This window comes from Cryptomeria japonica, chromosome 6 (assembly GCF_030272615.1).
Source record: "Cryptomeria japonica chromosome 6, Sugi_1.0, whole genome shotgun sequence".
NCBI classification, from domain to species: domain Eukaryota; kingdom Viridiplantae; phylum Streptophyta; class Pinopsida; order Cupressales; family Cupressaceae; genus Cryptomeria; species Cryptomeria japonica.
Window position 1 is genome coordinate 411,191,503 of NC_081410.1, and position 17,974 is coordinate 411,209,476.

General features: G+C 35.9%; 1 protein-coding gene across 1 annotated transcript in view; it reads right to left on the bottom strand.

Moving 5' to 3' along the window:
- Positions 1-17,974, bottom strand: part of LOC131050048 (uncharacterized) — a 98,945-nt gene that overhangs the window by 43,716 nt on the left and 37,255 nt on the right. The window contains exons 4-10 of the mRNA XM_057984186.2: positions 14,299-14,363; positions 14,165-14,209; positions 13,966-14,066; positions 13,744-13,885; positions 11,419-11,480; positions 11,190-11,269; positions 11,034-11,104 (exon numbers count right to left, since the gene is read on the bottom strand). Coding sequence (XP_057840169.2) covers positions 11,034-11,104; positions 11,190-11,269; positions 11,419-11,480; positions 13,744-13,885; positions 13,966-14,066; positions 14,165-14,209; positions 14,299-14,363 — 566 coding nt within the window. The remainder of the gene's footprint in view (positions 1-11,033; positions 11,105-11,189; positions 11,270-11,418; positions 11,481-13,743; positions 13,886-13,965; positions 14,067-14,164; positions 14,210-14,298; positions 14,364-17,974) is intronic.

Sequence of the window (17,974 nt, forward strand, 5' to 3'; positions counted from 1 at the left end):
TCCAAATTTTCAACTGCTATAGGCTGGAGCAGCAATGTTACTTCTGAAAACACTCTCAAAATGCTTCAAGGACCACCCACTAATGATTAATTTCAAGAAAAACACCTCCATTGATGTACAGAAGCCTTTCGATGGCAGAAAGAAGCTATATACAAGTCTGAAACTATAAGCAAATATCACCAGCAATTACAACAATGCTACAAAGTATGTCACCAAAAACTAGAACATCGTCTATTACAACAATGTTGTGTTAACGTGTCTGAAATCGCATTGCTGCAAACTCCATACGGCCAACGCAGAATAAAATAGCCGACTGATTATCCTTCTCTCTCTTGAGATAAGGAAGTCTCTAATGCTGTTTTCTAAGTTTGATCAAAGGAGACTACCTCAAGGTTTCTTTTGTCAGGTCTTGACTACGGAATCTCTCAGTGGCTTGATGTGTTTTTGCTGGAAACACAAGGGGACTTACGATTTACAACAAGCTAGTCTGCTGTGATTCTCAAATTACGCAATAAAGAGCAAAAGGAAAGGTTTAGGAGATCTAAAACTAACAACACGGGTATGTGGGTAGACGGATTCCACATAACCAATTCCTGCTTGGCCAGAATAGCTCACAACCTTGCAGGAACGGTGCAATCTTCGAAGGGACTTGGAAGATTTTCAAACTGGAGACGCACGGCTAAGCACCCAATTCTGGCGCAGCTCAGACGAACACCTGCAATTGAACTAAGCACAATCGAAGGCTCAGGTTAACCACACAAAAGGATACACAATCAGTATATCCTCAGTGGTATAAGCCCAAATCTATCAAATACCTGCCATCCCAAAATAGAAAGATCTATCTAAAATGCTCAGAGAAACCATGCAAACAGGATGAAAACAAGACAATAAACACCAAATCAATATTTATATATTGATTTCAATTGCCTATTACAACAATTTCTGCAGCATCTCTATGCTACTGCTAAGATCTAACATATTCTAACTCTAAAATCTAACTATCTAATCATCTAACCCTTTACAAAAGAAATGCCTCTGCCTTTTATAGATATTACAATTTTGAATCAAAGGCTAGGATGGATTGTATCCAAGGGTCCTGATCTGTCTTCCAGAAGTTGGCAGCTTTAACCCATGCCCAATAAATTCTCAGTTATCCAACCAACAAATATCTCAACTACCAACCACTTTTGGCTTTAATTTAGGTTTATCCGGTCTTCTTGGTGGTTGGGAATAGTTATCCACAAAAATATCTTGCACGGGACCCATAGGCAGTTTACAATAAAGCAATTTCAGCTTTTTAGGAATTGAATTCCTTGAATTAAATCCAGCTATGCACTTTCTTGATAATGCATAAACTTGCAGCATTCAGAGTGTTCTTTGGTCTTTGGTACCGATGGTGGACTTCATCTTTGTTCAGTGGCATGGTTCCCAATGCTCGATTGCTTGATCCTGCATTGCATCTTTCTCTTCCAGCTTCCAGCACTTGGCCTTGGATTGCGATCCTTGATTTGCGTTTGAGGTTTTTTCTCTTGGTTCTTTGATGACGTCTTGCGATCAATCAACCAATTTCATTTCATTAAATCAATTTGAATAATTAATTAATTTAACAAATATTAAATTTAATGGCATCTGGTTTGAGAAGCTCTTTGTGAGATGTATCTTGAAAATGCTTCTCCTTTCTCTTCGAATGTGAAATCTAATCCTTGGTCTTGATGGTGTTTGGGCGATTTACTTTTGCGTGATTTTACCTTTGGAGTCTTGGGCGTTTTGAAAACTTCTTATAGTGCGACTCTGGAGGTTTGAAGAGCTTCTGCAAATTGTTAAAAAACTCTTAACTCTCATGCTTTTTCTGGTGAATTTCGGAGAACTTAGACGCTATTCTGCAATTTTCAAAAACTTCAGACCCTTTGGCTTGTTTGGAATTTCGCGACTTTTAACCTTCTAGCGAATTTCGAAGCGCTTGGGGTTTTTTGTTCCAGCTGAAGGGTAATTTTCGGATCATTAAACACTTCTGCAAATTTGGAGTTTCAAGGCGTTTTTACAAATTTCAGAGTTAAACCCACCCTTTGCAAATTTCGGAGCATTTGAACTTTTTTTTTTTGCAACTTTATCAAAATTTCAAATTTTGCCCTTAGGGTCCGAAATTCGGCCCTCTGGGCGACTTTGCCAACTTAAAGTGAAACTCGGACCTTTCAACGTTTCTGCGAATTTTAAAGTGAAGTTCGGATTTTTAACGTTTTTGCAAATTCGGAGGTTTTAATGTTTTTAAATACTAAGGCGTTTTTGGACCATCTAACACTTTTGCAAAAAAACTTCGGACCCTTTACCCTTTCTTGCAAATTCTACGAATTTCGGATCCTTAGGCGTTTTCTGCAAGTTGCATTATTTTCGGACCATCAACATGCTTTGCAAATTCCCTTAAAAAACTTCGGATCTATAAACGCATTTTTTAAACATCGACGCACTTTCCATTTACCTCCCAAGGTCCGAAAATAGATGCTGTTAAGTGGTTTTCGGACCTTGAAACATATTTTGCAAAATCACGTTTTTTCATTTCGATCCCAAGGGCCGAAAATGGGTGTTTAAAGTTTTTTTCGGAGCTAGGGGCACTTTGGCGACTTTATAACAAACTTTAAATTTCGGAGCTAGGGTCCGAAATTGGGCGTTTTAGTGAAATCTGGACCTAAACCACCTTTCGGCAACTATTCACTTCTTCAACTTTTGGCTTCTGGGTCCGAAATTGAGCATATGGAATATAACATTTAAGTATAAGAATGGAAATGTCACTTATACTTGAAGTTATATTCCATATATACTTTTAGGATGTTTGAGAGTGGTTTCAGACCTCCAGGAATTATATTGCAAATTCTAGTTTTTGGAGGTTTCCTCAGTTTTTCAGAGTTAGTCAAATTTCAAGATCAGGACATTCCAGACTTAGCCAAATTTCAGGGCAGGATCGAAAGGCACAAAACTGGGGGGGTCCCTGTCCAAGACGGGGATGGGTGTGCGATTCGCACAACATGTTGTTAGAAGCCAAGAAAAACGTTGGTATTCTTGGTATCTATGCCATCCAAGAATTAAGGAAAATAACCCAGAATACCAAAAATGCTACAAAGTATGTCACCACAAACTAGAACATCGTCTATTACAACAATGTTGTTAGAAGCCAAGAAAAACCCGTACCAAGCTCTCAAAGAAATTTTGCAGTTCTCCCAGATCAACTAGAAACTTAGGCAAAACCTTGGAAATTGACCAATGCTCACGAAACAACATGGCATAAAATTTGGACATTACAACCCTCCCTCCCCAAAATTCCGTGCCCTCAAGCAATTGTCAGTCTCACAACCAATCAGTCTTGAATCGCAATGAAATCCCTAGATCCCAAACCAACCTAGGAGGTTTGTAGCTCCTACTTGGAGCGTGTATTGTTGGGCACTAGCAAATAAAACCTCTTGAGTCCTATAAAAAGAGCAACCAAACTCTGCAAGATCTCAATCAACTCCTTTAAAAATTGCTCCCCACAATCATGAATTTGTGGCACCATTGGAGTTTAATGTTAACTTTCTCATTCTTGGCTTCCTACACTCCAACATAATGGCTATAATTGTAAGATAATATGCTGTCTCAACCATGAGTTCAAGCTGATAATAAGAAATAACAACTATTGGTGCATGAACGCCCATCCAACACTAAACCTAGTTAGCCTAGCTAGTCACTTCCTTTATTTGAAACCATAAAGTAATCCTGTCAAGAGGCCGCATGGTCTAAAATTGCAAAGATCTGTTGAAGTTCAAGTTTTTCAAAATTCATCACATGGAAAGAAGAACAATCATTACAACATTGACAATCATTAACCAAATGAAATATCTGATCATTTCCTTGGCTAAAAACACCCCTCCATGAGTCACCAACTCAAAAGAATCCATGAGTCACCAACTCAAAAGAATCCCCTCTTGCAATAACACAAATGGACTCATAAGATAATTGTATGCATGTGTAACAGCAATGTTATTTTTGCATTTTTGAACTAAAACCTCCCATGGCTTACTCCTCCAATCATCATTTGCTTCCAACAACCCTCATTGATGGTCCGAGGTATAGAAAATTTTCCCCAATGTGGCTCCACCAGGTTGGGGCTGCGCTACACTCATCATCATGTGAACCTCGTCTAGGGAAAATTTGGTAATGTTTGAAGTCTCCACACAAGGGCTCACTTCTCCACCATCCTCTAAATCAACATAGTACTCCTCTCCTTGCAGTGAGTTCACAAGGCCAACCTCCATGCCATAATGGTTCAATCCAACATGAACCACCGTAGCTGGCAAATCATCGTTAAGATAAATGTTTTTTTCCCTTAATGTCAACATGGATCTCAAATAAAGGATTAGGGAGTGATAACTCTTCATTCATATCAAATAGGGGGTTATCATAAGTTTGGAAATTATTCTCACCTTCCTACTCGGGCTTTGTTCCTTGCTCCTAGTCAATTACCCCATGCAACATTTTGCATCAAGCAACACCGAATCTCTCTTTGGACATTCCGCTCAACACTATAATCCTAAAATCTGTAATATCCCTTGCTGACTATGGCTTCAAAATGCTGAAGATAGGCTCAAGGGATATTGTCAAACAGTTTGTATACATGAAATGTACTTGCTGATATAAATTTTTGTTTGTTATGCTATGATTTTTAATGCTGCAAATGATGTCTTTGAATACTTCTAATGATGCAAGATTGAGCATCAAAGTCTCAGCATGCTATGCCAACCCTTTTCTACCTTTACATACATATAAGTGACTGAAAATGTGCATCTACAGCAACTAAGAATTATGACAAACACTTGGCATGCATTTTCATATGATAATCTAAAGCTCAATCAATATAAGCATTACATCAAACAATTGGCATGCAACGTATCCCTCCTTTATTGAGTGCAATCATCAAGTACAATGCTGATATGAATGGCCAAGACTCTGGGCTTACAATGAATGTTCAATACAATGCCAAATCTGATATAAATGATTACCTATAGCAGCAAGACTAGATAACAATGCAAATCAACTCCAAAAATCATGAAGAACCTGGTTATAGCAATGCCTATGATGAAGAAGATGTAGCCATCAACAACCAAGCCAAATGAACTCCTCTTAGGACAAATGATGCTTTCACCCAGCCACCCCTGTTCTTGCCTGGCAGTATTTTAGATAAATAAATGCAGCGATTAAACTCCACCTCTTGGCACTTGAAACGATCGGTAGGACCAGAGGATCAAAATGCAACAATGCCCAAAACCATAGGATGCTTCAATGATGAGATATGAACAAAAATATGTTGCCAATGGCAACCTTGCTGTAGTATAACAGACCACTGTAATTATTTATCAGCAACCTGATAGCTACTCCAAAATGACTGCCAAGCTCTCCCAAGATGAATACTCAAATACCCACAAAGAAACAATGCACGAATGAGGCCATACAAGCAAAAATCTGAATATGGTATGCAAGATTGACCTCCATTAATAACTGATATGAATCCTCAATATGCTCAAGTTGAACTTCTGAATGAAGCCCACCACTAGCGATAATTCGGATATCTTTCACAACCTCAAAAACGCATTACCAATTGAGAGTTTTTGTTCCCAATGGCTGGAAAATGGTAGAAACCCTAGCTGGTCTCGTCACCAAACAATCTCAAATCAAATATCAAATTCTTCATTATTAGAAGCTTAGCTTGACCTTCTTTTATACTTTTTTTTCCATCTTTTCAAGAAGCTTCTAGAACTAATATTAAAATAATATTATTTCACTTATTGACTTTTATGATATAAAATTAATTTAAGTCACTTTATTAAATTAATTAAATGTAAAGTTACCTTTAAATTTTTATTTATTTGATAACTTTATAAATAATTAACTTAATACTTTTTAATTAAAATAGTCGATCAAGCTATCCTTAAGAAATATCATTAATTGGGACATCTTAATTAATTTAATTAATTAATTATTCTACCTCCAAAATGGAGACATTACAAAATCATCCTGAAATTTCACTCCATGGATTTTAAGTTCAAGTTGATCTCACCTAGAGAACGAAGCCACTGCATACCAAGAACAACATCTTTTGAATTTAATTCCTACTATTAACCTACAAATATGTATTTATTTATGATTTGTATATGTTTTTTGTACATATCTAGCCCCCAAAATTTTATTTGTTGTACCATCATATCATACTCATGTACTCATGCCCGATTTGGCAACCTCGAGTGGTTTTTATCAATCAAAATACATATAATAGGAGGAACACTCATCCAAACTAATGTAATAGAAATGTGCAGTATTTCAACTCAATCATTGTGGCTACACATCAAGCTACAAGAATTTTATGCATATATTTTGGCTATGGGGACCTTCTAACCTCGTCGATTCATATTTCTTTAGAAGTTGTGCATTACATCCAAGAAGGTGATAGAAATGTGAAGTAATTCCATTCAATCAATGTCACTGGGCATCAACCTCGAAAAATTTCAAGCATATATTTTGGGTTGAATATGTATCTCTCAGCTAGGCTCTTAAATCGGATAACCTAGTTTGAATAATGACTCTCAAAATATAGGCTTCTTGAACCTTTATGCAAGAAGGAAGTCTGGCACATGCTCTTTGCTTTAGAAGGGGATAGGACACCTTATCCAAATGGTTTGTAGATGGCTTTCTTTCAGTTCTTCTAAGATCTATTGGGCAAAGAGATTATTGAGGTTGTGCATGACTTGCTCAAGTGCTCAAGGATTATAAATGTACTTATGTGGCGCTTATCCTTGAGAAGCCAAACTTGTCCTCAACGATTTTTTCGCCAACCATGTTGTATAATATGATCAACAAGATTATTTTGAAGTTGTGCTCCACCAAGTTTCGAGGACGGGGAAGACAAGGGAGAGTGGGATGTATTTCTGGTACAAGGGTACTTTTGGGCCATTTTTAAGGGGACAATAGGTGACAGCTATTAAAAACTAGAGAGATTTTTAAAAATATAGAGAAATTTCAAATATTCATATCATAACATTGTTAAAGCATTCATCATAGACATTGTAGAAGCTTAATACATAACATTAGACTTGAATTGAGATTTCACATTAGCATTGACAAACAAATTAATAAAATTCAAATGCTTTCATTGTCAATGTGCATACATATTATAAAAGAACTATAACAAAACGCCCAAAGGCTCCAAGTTTCAATTATAAAATGACAAAAACAGAGAAAATATATGATTGTCTCTAATAAGAAAATGCAATTGGTAGCTCTATATCAAAACTGGGGCTCGAGTTTGAGTCACTAGCAATATAAGGCACTGACTTAGGCAATGGAACCCCAAGTCCCTTGAGTCCCCAAGTCCCTGAAACGTTTCAAGGATGGGGATAGGGGTACCAAGGTAGAGGCAAGTCCCTGTGGAGCACAACTTTGAAGACAATTGCAAAAAGACTCAAGGAGCTTCTTCCCAATATCATCTCTCAAGAACAAGAGGGGTTTGTTCAAGGAAGAAAATTCCTAATGAAATTATTCCAACATGAGATTCTTCACTCTCTCAATTAGAATAAGCTCAAAGGTAATATCATTAATTTGAATGTTGCTAAAGCCTATGGTAGGGTTTGCCCTCTTTCCTTGTCTTGTTACATTTGACCTTTGGCATTTCTCCTAGGTGGATTGCTTACGTCTTTTGCTCTCTACAAGGGCTTGGTTGTTTATCTTGGAATTTCTCCTAGGTGGATTGCTTAGGTCTTTTGCTCTCTTCAATATGAAAATCCAAAATCTTCTATGATCCAAGCAAATATTTGGGTATCCCATTGTTCACAAGATATTGTAGAGAAAAACAATGGGAGCAAATAATTGAGAAGACTCAAGGTAGGCTGGCCTCTTGGAGTGGTAAGTGGTTCAACATGGTTAATTATCTTACTATGAAATCTAAGTTATACTACTTGTAGTTTTGATCTACCTCTTATTAGTCCTACCCATTCTAACATTTTTAGAACCTTTGGCAAGATATTTGGGAATGTCAATAAATTCCACCTTTTGAGTTGGGATAAAATTTCAAGAGTAATCTTCAAGGTGGTGTGGGATCAAAAGTTTGTAACTTCTAAATAAGGAGCTAAGGGCTAAATTGGCTTGGCAGTTTTTCGATAAGTGAGATCTAAGTTAGTGTTCCCTCTTGCATCATTAATATTTAGGTTCTTGACACACTATTAGTTTTTTTAAGAAGATGATCTTCCTAGTAGAAGATCCATTTGGAAGTTCATGATTATTTCTTGTAATGTTATTAGTTCCAAGTTAACTTGGGATTTTGGTGAGATGGGTCTCATGCTAACTATTGGTTCAACTCTTGGATGGGAAATCCTCCTATCAACAACACTTCAAGATTGGATCAAGTCTGGACTTTCTTGGAGAAGCTTTCGGATTATTGGGATTCTATTTTAGCAAGATGGTAGACTTTGTGGATCAGAGATCTATCTAGTGGAACTTGATTTGGAACAATAAGCCCTCAGCACTTGCTCAAGGGTGCTCAACAAAAACTTGAGCTAATAAAGAAATCCATCTCTTTAAAGATATACTTGAAACTAATGCTCTCAAGAGTTGGGAACAACTGAAAATGGAATAATATTTGAGTCCCGAAAAAAGGAATTTCTCCATTTTGAATAATGCTTTCTCTTAGTGCTGGTCCTCCGAATGCTCTGAGTAAAGATTCAGACTTCATTCGTATGGTCCAGTGGAAAGACGGTAATATCTTTAATCAAATTTCTGCACAAAAAATCTATAATTTCTTGACTGATATGAGAGCAATGTTTAGTTGGCTTAATATATGTTGAAATCTTTCTTGGTCTTCTAGGATGGGGCATATTTCATCTAAATTAGGTGAGCCAAAAAAAGCTTGCTTCAGATGGTTGTTTCTTCTTAATAAACTTGTTGCTAATTCTGAATTTCAGACTTCTTGTATCCCTGCTAGAATCTGTGAATGGTGTAACTTGCCTTAGACCTTTGAACATTTGTTTTTTGAGTGCAAACCTGCTTTCTCTTCTTGGTCTATGTTTCTTGGTAAGTCTATTGGTTGGGATTGTAAACATGGTTTTAGCTGGTCTGAAATTTTTGCTGGTTATGTTCATTCCTTTTCTGTGGAATTAACATTTTTTGGCTTGTTTTTACCAATGAGTTTTTTTGGTTCATCTGGAAAAAGAAAAATAAGGAAGGTTTCCAAGGCAAAAGGAGGGCTCACCTTTACAGGTTTCAACTATCTTAGACACTCCTAAAGACAGATTCATGATTTCATTTAAAGAAGGGTTCACAATTGTGTACAAATGCAAGACCAAAAGTGCTCATTTCTTCCCTCATGACAAAGATAACCTGAACAAGGAGGTGCTTGATATCTTAAAGTAATTTGTGGCCAAGCATAACATTCAGAAAGCCCCTAAAGATGGAAAAGGTCAGATCTAAGTATGGTGCTCAAACTGATTATGCAAATCAGTTCCAAACAAAGCCAATGCGGAAAAGTGTAAAAGTCCGCAAAACTTTGATAAAAGATCAAACCCATAAGATTATCATGAAACGGAATAAGAAGCCTCTAGGTACACGTGTGGCACAGATAGTAGAAGATACACTCTGATGTGCGGTACAGATTTAATTAAAAGATGTCATTTTTTTTAAATCTCCTGCCCGTTATTGATGATCTCATAGGACGTCGCATCATTTTCTCACGTTTAGATGTAAATTATCCGCTTTTCATGAACCATAAATAGAAATTAGCAACAGTAAAGAATCCAGCAAGATTAAATTTTCAAGCAATGGGTTAGAGTACATGACAGGAGGTAAATCTATGCGACCATCGGCATTATCTTCTACATCCAAAGGTGATTCTAAGAGCTGCACAGGTATGTGCCCAAAACCCTAGCTTCAAAGTTAAGCATTGTTACAGGTAATTAACACAATATAGCAATAAATATAAGTTTTAGATAGGTTTGGTAGTTAGCCTAGTAGTAATTGAATGCTTTCATTAGGAACAATAGAAAGCAAACATATGAGTTCCCGGAAAGCTAAATTCGAGAGAGAGTTCGAGTGGAAATTACTGCAAGTACTACCCGAGGTCAGTTTATACTAGATACCCACCTAGGGGGCTGCAAGTTAGAGGACCTTATCAGTCAAATAAATGAACCCATAGCTACAGATGAGATGAAGAACCTCAGCAGGAGCGGATTGGTAAAGGCAACAGGATTTCTTGTAGCCAGAAAGGCGCATGAGTTGGTGCGGTTGTGTCTATTAAATTACAATTTAAAAGACCGCATGGTGATCAAGAGAGGTCGAGTGTATGCAGACCTAACCCTAAAAGGTAATGCAGAAGTATTTGGAATTGTTAGACCCAAAGTTTTAAAATTCGGACTAATTGAGGTGTGAGTAACTTCCACGTCAATAGTACCAAGAGAATTTGACAGCTTGGGTCAACTCCAAGAATCTAGGGGAACATGCTAAAGGGTCGATAGGAGGAGTTTGAAGTTGGGGTGTCTCTATGGCAGATTTGGTCCCTACTAATCTATAATGGTATCTTGTTTTCAGTTCTAGTATTTTTTTTGAGGGATGGATGTTTCGGCTCTTACATCTTTTTAGTGGATTGTGCCTCTTGGCATTTTGTTGTTACATAGAACAGTGAGTATGACCATTTATGATGTATTTGTTGTTTTACGTTTAAATGCTCAAGCAAGGTCCCCTATAGATTCCTGGCTATATTATCTGAAAAACACTAAGTGCACCACTATGGCTAAATTTTTAGTTATATTTTGGCATGTTACTGTTACCAGGCAATGTTCTTAATATAACATGGACGTCACAGTATCAACAAAGCTTTAGAGCATCTGTACAGCAGTTCAATCGATAGGTTTTATTAATGTGAAAAAACATTTTAATTCTTTTTTATGAAGATCACCTTGTAGATGAAAATAAAATTTCAGAGCCTCAAAAGGAGTGTATAAGTAATGCTAATGGAACAAATCACCTACCATGAGCAGTAGCGCTCAAATTCACGTTTCACCAAGTTATTCGATTTTTGTCGAATCCAATGTAGAAGTCCCTGTTTATTGAAAACCATTTAAAATGGACTTAATATACTCAACATCCACCACATGAGATGTCTTAAGCCATAAGGAATTAAGTACCTGGACCATATCAAGCAAAGGCTGATAAATGTTTACAACACCTTCTATCAAACTCAACTGGCCAAGTTCTGACTGCAGAGCTGTCAAAAAGTTACAAGCATAAGTAAAATTAAAAGTTGATTGTGTTCTTCAAAATAAAAATGCAAACTCATAATACAATATTCAATATGAAGCATAATTGACCTCTACCCCTAAAGGTAAGATATTATATATTATAATATTAACCTACCATCCAAAACATTTTCTTCCACATCCAGACTCCCTGCTTCACGGCACATGTCTTCTATGTTACTGTACATGAGCAATGTCAACTGAAATGATTATCAAAGTCTCCGCAGTCCACCGCTAAAGGGAATTGTTCAACAAGTTTTACCAAATCCCATCCCATCTCTGCTAGGATCTATTCAAAATATATTTATGAAGATATAAAAAATACAACCCAGGGTACAAAAAAGCAGCCAGCTTCCAGTAGCAATTCAAAATAAAAGAATAGGAGTTTGCAAGCACTGTACTGCAGGCATCACTGAAAAATTATGGATTTTATTATATATATAAATCATAAATGATTAAGACTTGAAAGTCATAGCACTGTACTGGAGGCATCACTCTACCATGACAGTACACCTCTTCACCTTTATAGTTTTACTTGTTAATTTTACTGCAAGAATTTGTACATCAATGTTCTCATTGAAGGGATTTTTCGTCTTTCTTCTTTTCATTAATAACATTTTGGTGTCCTCTTAAATAGAATTGCCTCTGTGAAATCTGTCAAAGTCTTAACAAATTGCTAAGAAGAGTGCTTGGAATTTCATACTTAAAATAGTTCAGAGAAATGGAATAAACTCTCTCAACTCTCAGCATAGCTCATAGGCATGTTTTCATAATACAATGCATCCATTGCCCACATAGTACAAATCAAGAAATAAATAAACCAACTAAATAGGGATATATAGAGGCAACAGATAAATAAAGGTGCAATTCACAATTTGGGGAAAATTTATTGCTTAAAAAACGATTTCCACAAGACTTGGGAATGTGGCAAGATTTAATTAATGCAAGATGTGAGAACTTAAGAAGAGTGGCAATGCCAAAGGAAAGAACCTAACGAGGGTGTAGTGGCAATACCAAAGGAGAGCTTACTCAAACATAGATACATAAGCAACATGCCAAAACCAAAACTGCAAGTACATAAATGACCAATGTTTTTGTTCTACTGTCAAAATACATGTTGGCAGTGGCAGAGTTGCAGCCAGAAGATCAATACGCAAATACAATAAAACCTGGTATATAAGAGTCAAAGGTCTCCATTATATTCTACTATTAACATAACTAAAATAGCAAAAAAATAGAAATCAAGTGAAACAGAGGCAATATATTTGGGTTGCTGTGATGTCCCCTTTATTTCCAAACTAACGAAATAGGGACAACTATTTACAGAATCCAATTGCAAGAGATTTCTTTCCTTCAGGTCTCAAATATTATTAAGAATTATGTTTTATGATGACACTTGAATGTATAGAATATGCAATTGATAAGATTTATGTATTAGTCATGATATTATTCACAGAATGATATAGGTATATTGAGTGTTGAATACTACTATATCTGACATAAACGGATACAGTTAATGCAAGGTGAGGGAATGGTGTTAATATGTCGTTGCCTCAGATATTAATATTAATATATACTATTCTGCAATAATCTGTAACGATGTTGTGTCTGATCTCTGTTATATGTGCTTGCGACAATGGTGTTGTCTATAATAAAAGCTTTGAATTAGGTAACTGAATTATGTCCAAGAGACTTATGCCAATGACCCTGAATGCCCCAAAGAGCAGAATTGTCTATGATACGAATATGAGAATTAATATCAATTCCTTCACTTGACTGAATGAGTTCGATCTCCATCTTATGCACTTCGAGAGACATACCTCTTCTCTCCATAATTAATTCGCATCTTCTCATAATATCGATTTAATAATTAATTCACATCTTCTCATTTCTTCACACGGTGGTTGCTGTTATCTTTGGCAGATTGTGTCGCTGCCACATATATTCTTGACTAATCGAACAACTATATAGACCTCTACCTCTTTCCCATAAGGAGTCTTTGGTGGTCTTTGGTTTGATAGAAAATATAGATTGGTTCGCTGCCTGTTTATGCATCGGTACTGAAGTTATTTACTATCCGATAGTATCACTTGTAATATTGTAACATTTCTATTATTATCTGATAATTATTTTTTAAATAATGTTTATTATTATTATTAAGATTTTATTTAGTTCATTTTATTTATTTATTTATTTGGTTATATATATATATATTTTATTGAGAGCAGGTTATCAAGTTTTGATTATTTAGACGGGGACATCACAGTTGCAGACACATGTGTGTATATATATATATATATATAAAAGAGAATAATTAAACCTGCAAGATATGGCATAGAATCAAGGCTAACAATCCTCACACCATTTTGTACTTCTATTGCAGAGCAATTATAAATCTTTGATAACTACACAACAAAGTGATTCTAAAGTTCAGAAGGCATACTGAGCTTCGTCTAGAATAACAATATCTCCCTTCACATCCACTTCCATGGCTCTACGAATAATGGGATTTAAGATGTAACTGTAAGGACAAAAAACAAGTCGAGCTGACAAAGCCATATCTCGAGCTGCAAAATATGAACAGCCTGCAAATAACAAAGCCCTATATTAGTTGCACTTCAAACTAATCTCGTAAAACAGGTGCATTTTTGAAAAATATTTTTACCTTTCACCATATGCCCGACTTTTACAAGGTCCTCAATGTCATGAACTTCATTACAGCCTCCTTTCTTAAGAGATTCGTGATACTTGACTTTGTATGCATACCTAATGCCAGAAACAATATCAAACAACATCGTCATATCTTGAGTATATCAACTAATATTTTCCTTTTCAAATTCAAACTCGGGTAGGTAGCAACTTACTTAAATTGCTGACAAGATTGTTCAGTGTCCCTTAGTAAAAGTTTGCTGCAATACCAGCAGAGACAATAATGGTTCAATTTTCTTTATGAGCAAACTCAAACGAAAGTGGTTAAACATGAAATTCAAGATATTACCATTCTTCATCAACATTCTTCTTTGAACATACACGTTTGTTGGTACAATAATGCTTTCGTGATGCCTGTGGAGTGTCCAACAAAAATTCAAAACATACGAAATAAAATTGAAATCATATATTCAGAAGTAAATACAAATTGCTTTAAACCAAGAAGTTTATGATTAGGATAGAACCATTTGCACACAAATCAAAGCTAAATCTTCTTGCAATTCATTGGGACATATAATCAACCAAAACTATGGCAAAGTATGCAAATTTGAGTGTTCGATATCTAATCAAATTGAAAGGGAATAAGACAATCAATTAAATCACAGTCCTAATGCAAATTACAACTGCAGAGACCTCAAAACAAGTAGGTACTTCTCCAACCAACACTTAAAAGTGACAAGTAGGTACTTCTACAACTAATTCTTAAAAGTGAGGTATTTGTATTTCATACAACCAATGGGTTAATCAAAAAAAATTTCATATAAACTATTTTCAACTAAATTAACTTTCTCAAAATAATGTAGAACACATAGTAGTCAAGTTTACAATCCTACATGTTGAGACATGAAATACTATTGAATTCTCTTGTGCTCAAGGCTTCAAAGAATCCATTCACTCATCTTTGTATGGACAATTCTTCTCCTAATAACTCCAACATTTTTAGCTCATTCAATTCTATGATGAGCAAGGGTTGTTCATGCAAAAATGACATGTTTCGCACACTGCTCCGAAGGATTTTTCGTGCCCTAATATAAATTGTGGGGCCCCTATTTATGTCTTAAGGCCGGAAATACAACCTAATAATGTGTTACTTGGCTTCAATTAGGCTGTGTCAATTTCTAATCTAAATACTCTTTTCCCATCTCTAGGAACTACCTTAAATTCTTTGTGCAAAGGGGAAAACAAACCCCTCAACTATGATATCAAAACTCCTATCCTTGTTTCCAAGGGTGGTATCAAAAACATTACATAGCGAATCGTTTTTCGCAACACATGGTTTAAACAACAAATTCAATCATTTGTGGCCTACTTTTCCAAACCTACACAAATGGATCACTGATGTTTGGAAGCCTTTCTTGAATGGTAACATTGAAATGTACCCATGCACCTCTTATTTCTTTATTGTTGTTTTGACTAGTAGAGAGATCAAAATGTCATACTCTACGGAAAACACTGCATCTAGGACCAAAATTTCCTCATGCTCAAAATATGGCATTATAATTTCAGCCCTTCTATCGAGTCTTACATGGTTAAACCTCTATGGATTCGTCCTCCAAATCTCTACCTCCATTTTTGGTTTGATGCATGTTTTAAGACTATTGGTAAACTCTTGGTAGCTTCTTAGTGGTTGTTCATGATATATTATAGATATTACACACAAATTTCACACGCATTGTTGTTGAACTTGATACTTTGAAGGCTCAACCTACAAACATTACTTTTAAAATCGTTGAGTGCAATTGGTCTCAAACATTGGACTATGAAGGTTTGGCCTTTCAATGTTGCTGACCTTTTTCAATAGGATACATCGCTGCAAAATGCTCCAAGCTCTAAGCAAACAATCAAATTAAATGGTGGAAAGATGTTGTCCTACGACATTTCACTATGGATGGACCTTTCGAGAGCCCTCTATCTTCCACCACAACTAATCAAGTTGAAAAGAGATAACTTGAACAACCTTCAGAGCCCAAGTTGACACCAAAGAAATCCTTTTCAATTATACAAAAGGCTTTATGCCCTATTCAAAGTGAGAACTCACAAATGGTGCCCCTTTTGATCATGTCAAATATACTTTTCCTCTTGGGGAGGTCGCACGTCTGTAACAAATGATCAATCTTCTTTGCCCCCCTCCATGTGGAAAGTGGTACAGATGAAAAAGAAAGAATTTTCCAAAAAGATGTGATTCATTTTTAAGGGTCTAATGCACTTTTATGGGTGCTACTATTTTTTAACTCTTCCCATAGAAATTTGATTATATTGGAGCTACCCTCTAGGCAGCACCTACTCATCAAAAAACAAAAAGAAGAGAACAAATATATGAACAATAATTATATACATATAGTATCTACTACTCCATCTAGCCTTACTAGTGACAATAACGTTCCTTTAGAGGTTGCTCCTACAATAGTTCAATCTACTCCAACGATTTCTACTCTCTTCCACTCTTTGCTAACATGGTGCGGTCCTCTCATGCAAGGCTAGATGCTAGTTCTTCTAGAGTGGCTTATTCTACATGTCCAACTACGTAGGCATTCACTATTAAATCAACCTCTCCTCCTCTAGCTGGTTGTTTGCTCCCTTCTTCAAAGAATGTTGTATGTCTTACGATTTTGATAGATATTAGAGATGACTTTAAAGATGTTGGTGCTCAAAGTCTTAGACTCCCAAATCCCTAAAGCTAACCCTTGTATGAGTGCCAAGGGAGTCAAACTCAACGCAAAAGACCTATAACTTATGATTAGGCAAGGACAACATGGATTAATTGCTAATGTGGGTAATGCTTTCTTGAACTTTAGGCTCTACCAAGCCAAGGGGGTATTCGTTGAGGTGTTGCATTAAGGGTAAATATAAGGAATGAAAATAAGCCCTAAAACAAATCACACTCATTGCACAAAACCCTCCTATTTGTCTATCACTAAGTGCTTATATGTTGATTTCACAATATAAGGCTTTTGCACCTTCATAAAATAAAGCAAACACGTGTTGGGTGAATATTTTGTCACTAGCGTACCAATGACAAAATATATATTTCACACACAGCTATGTTGAGACAAAGTCTCTCCTCTCATCAAGGGGAGGTTCCCTAGTAGAATTTTGGTATTTCAACAACTTGAAAATAAATTTGGGCGTAAGATCAAGGTGTATAATTCTCTTTTTTCAGAATTAACATATATGCCTTCACTTGATAAAACTTCTAACAAACTAACAAACTAACTACACTTGCTTACAATAATTAAATTATATCCCTAAATCATCATAAGCACAAAGTCTCATGTGAGTACAATCCAATTTCCAATCTAATAACTATTATAAATTGGAGCTCAAAGTCTTCAAGTTATAGGTGAAACTTTCATTAACCAAAAATAATCAACAGTAGTACAAAGCCTCCCACTTAATCACCGTATCATAATAAGATTTTCCAAATATGAAAGATAGCTCAAAGTCTACAATCACAATTAGAGTGCTCCTTTAACAACATAAACCAAACACCAATACCATCAAGGAATTAAAGAACATATATAAGCAATGAACGAAAGAACATTCACTCATATACACAATTTCTTGCCCAACTCAAAGTTTGGAAACAAAGAGAATTGTCTTCTTTATTTACTTGATTAATTCTCACAACAAAAGAGCTCAAAGTCTCACTTGAATCAACAATTCGGCAAAGTGTTGCTAAGCATATAAAAGATAAATATTTACAAATGAGGTTCCTCCTTTTATAGGAAAAGAGTGGAGAAAAAAGTGGGCACAATTGACTAATTCAACTGCAGAGTCCAAAATATCTAGAATTTGTGCATAAAATAAATATGCATCTACATAAAAATTTGCAGTAAAAGAAAATGCTACTACATGAGTTTAAACTAACCAGTGTCAAGAGGACACTTTATTCTTCATTTTCCTCCCTCCAGATTTACTCGGAGAAGGATCGGTCATCTACCTGAATCTGCAACATTTTCATCACA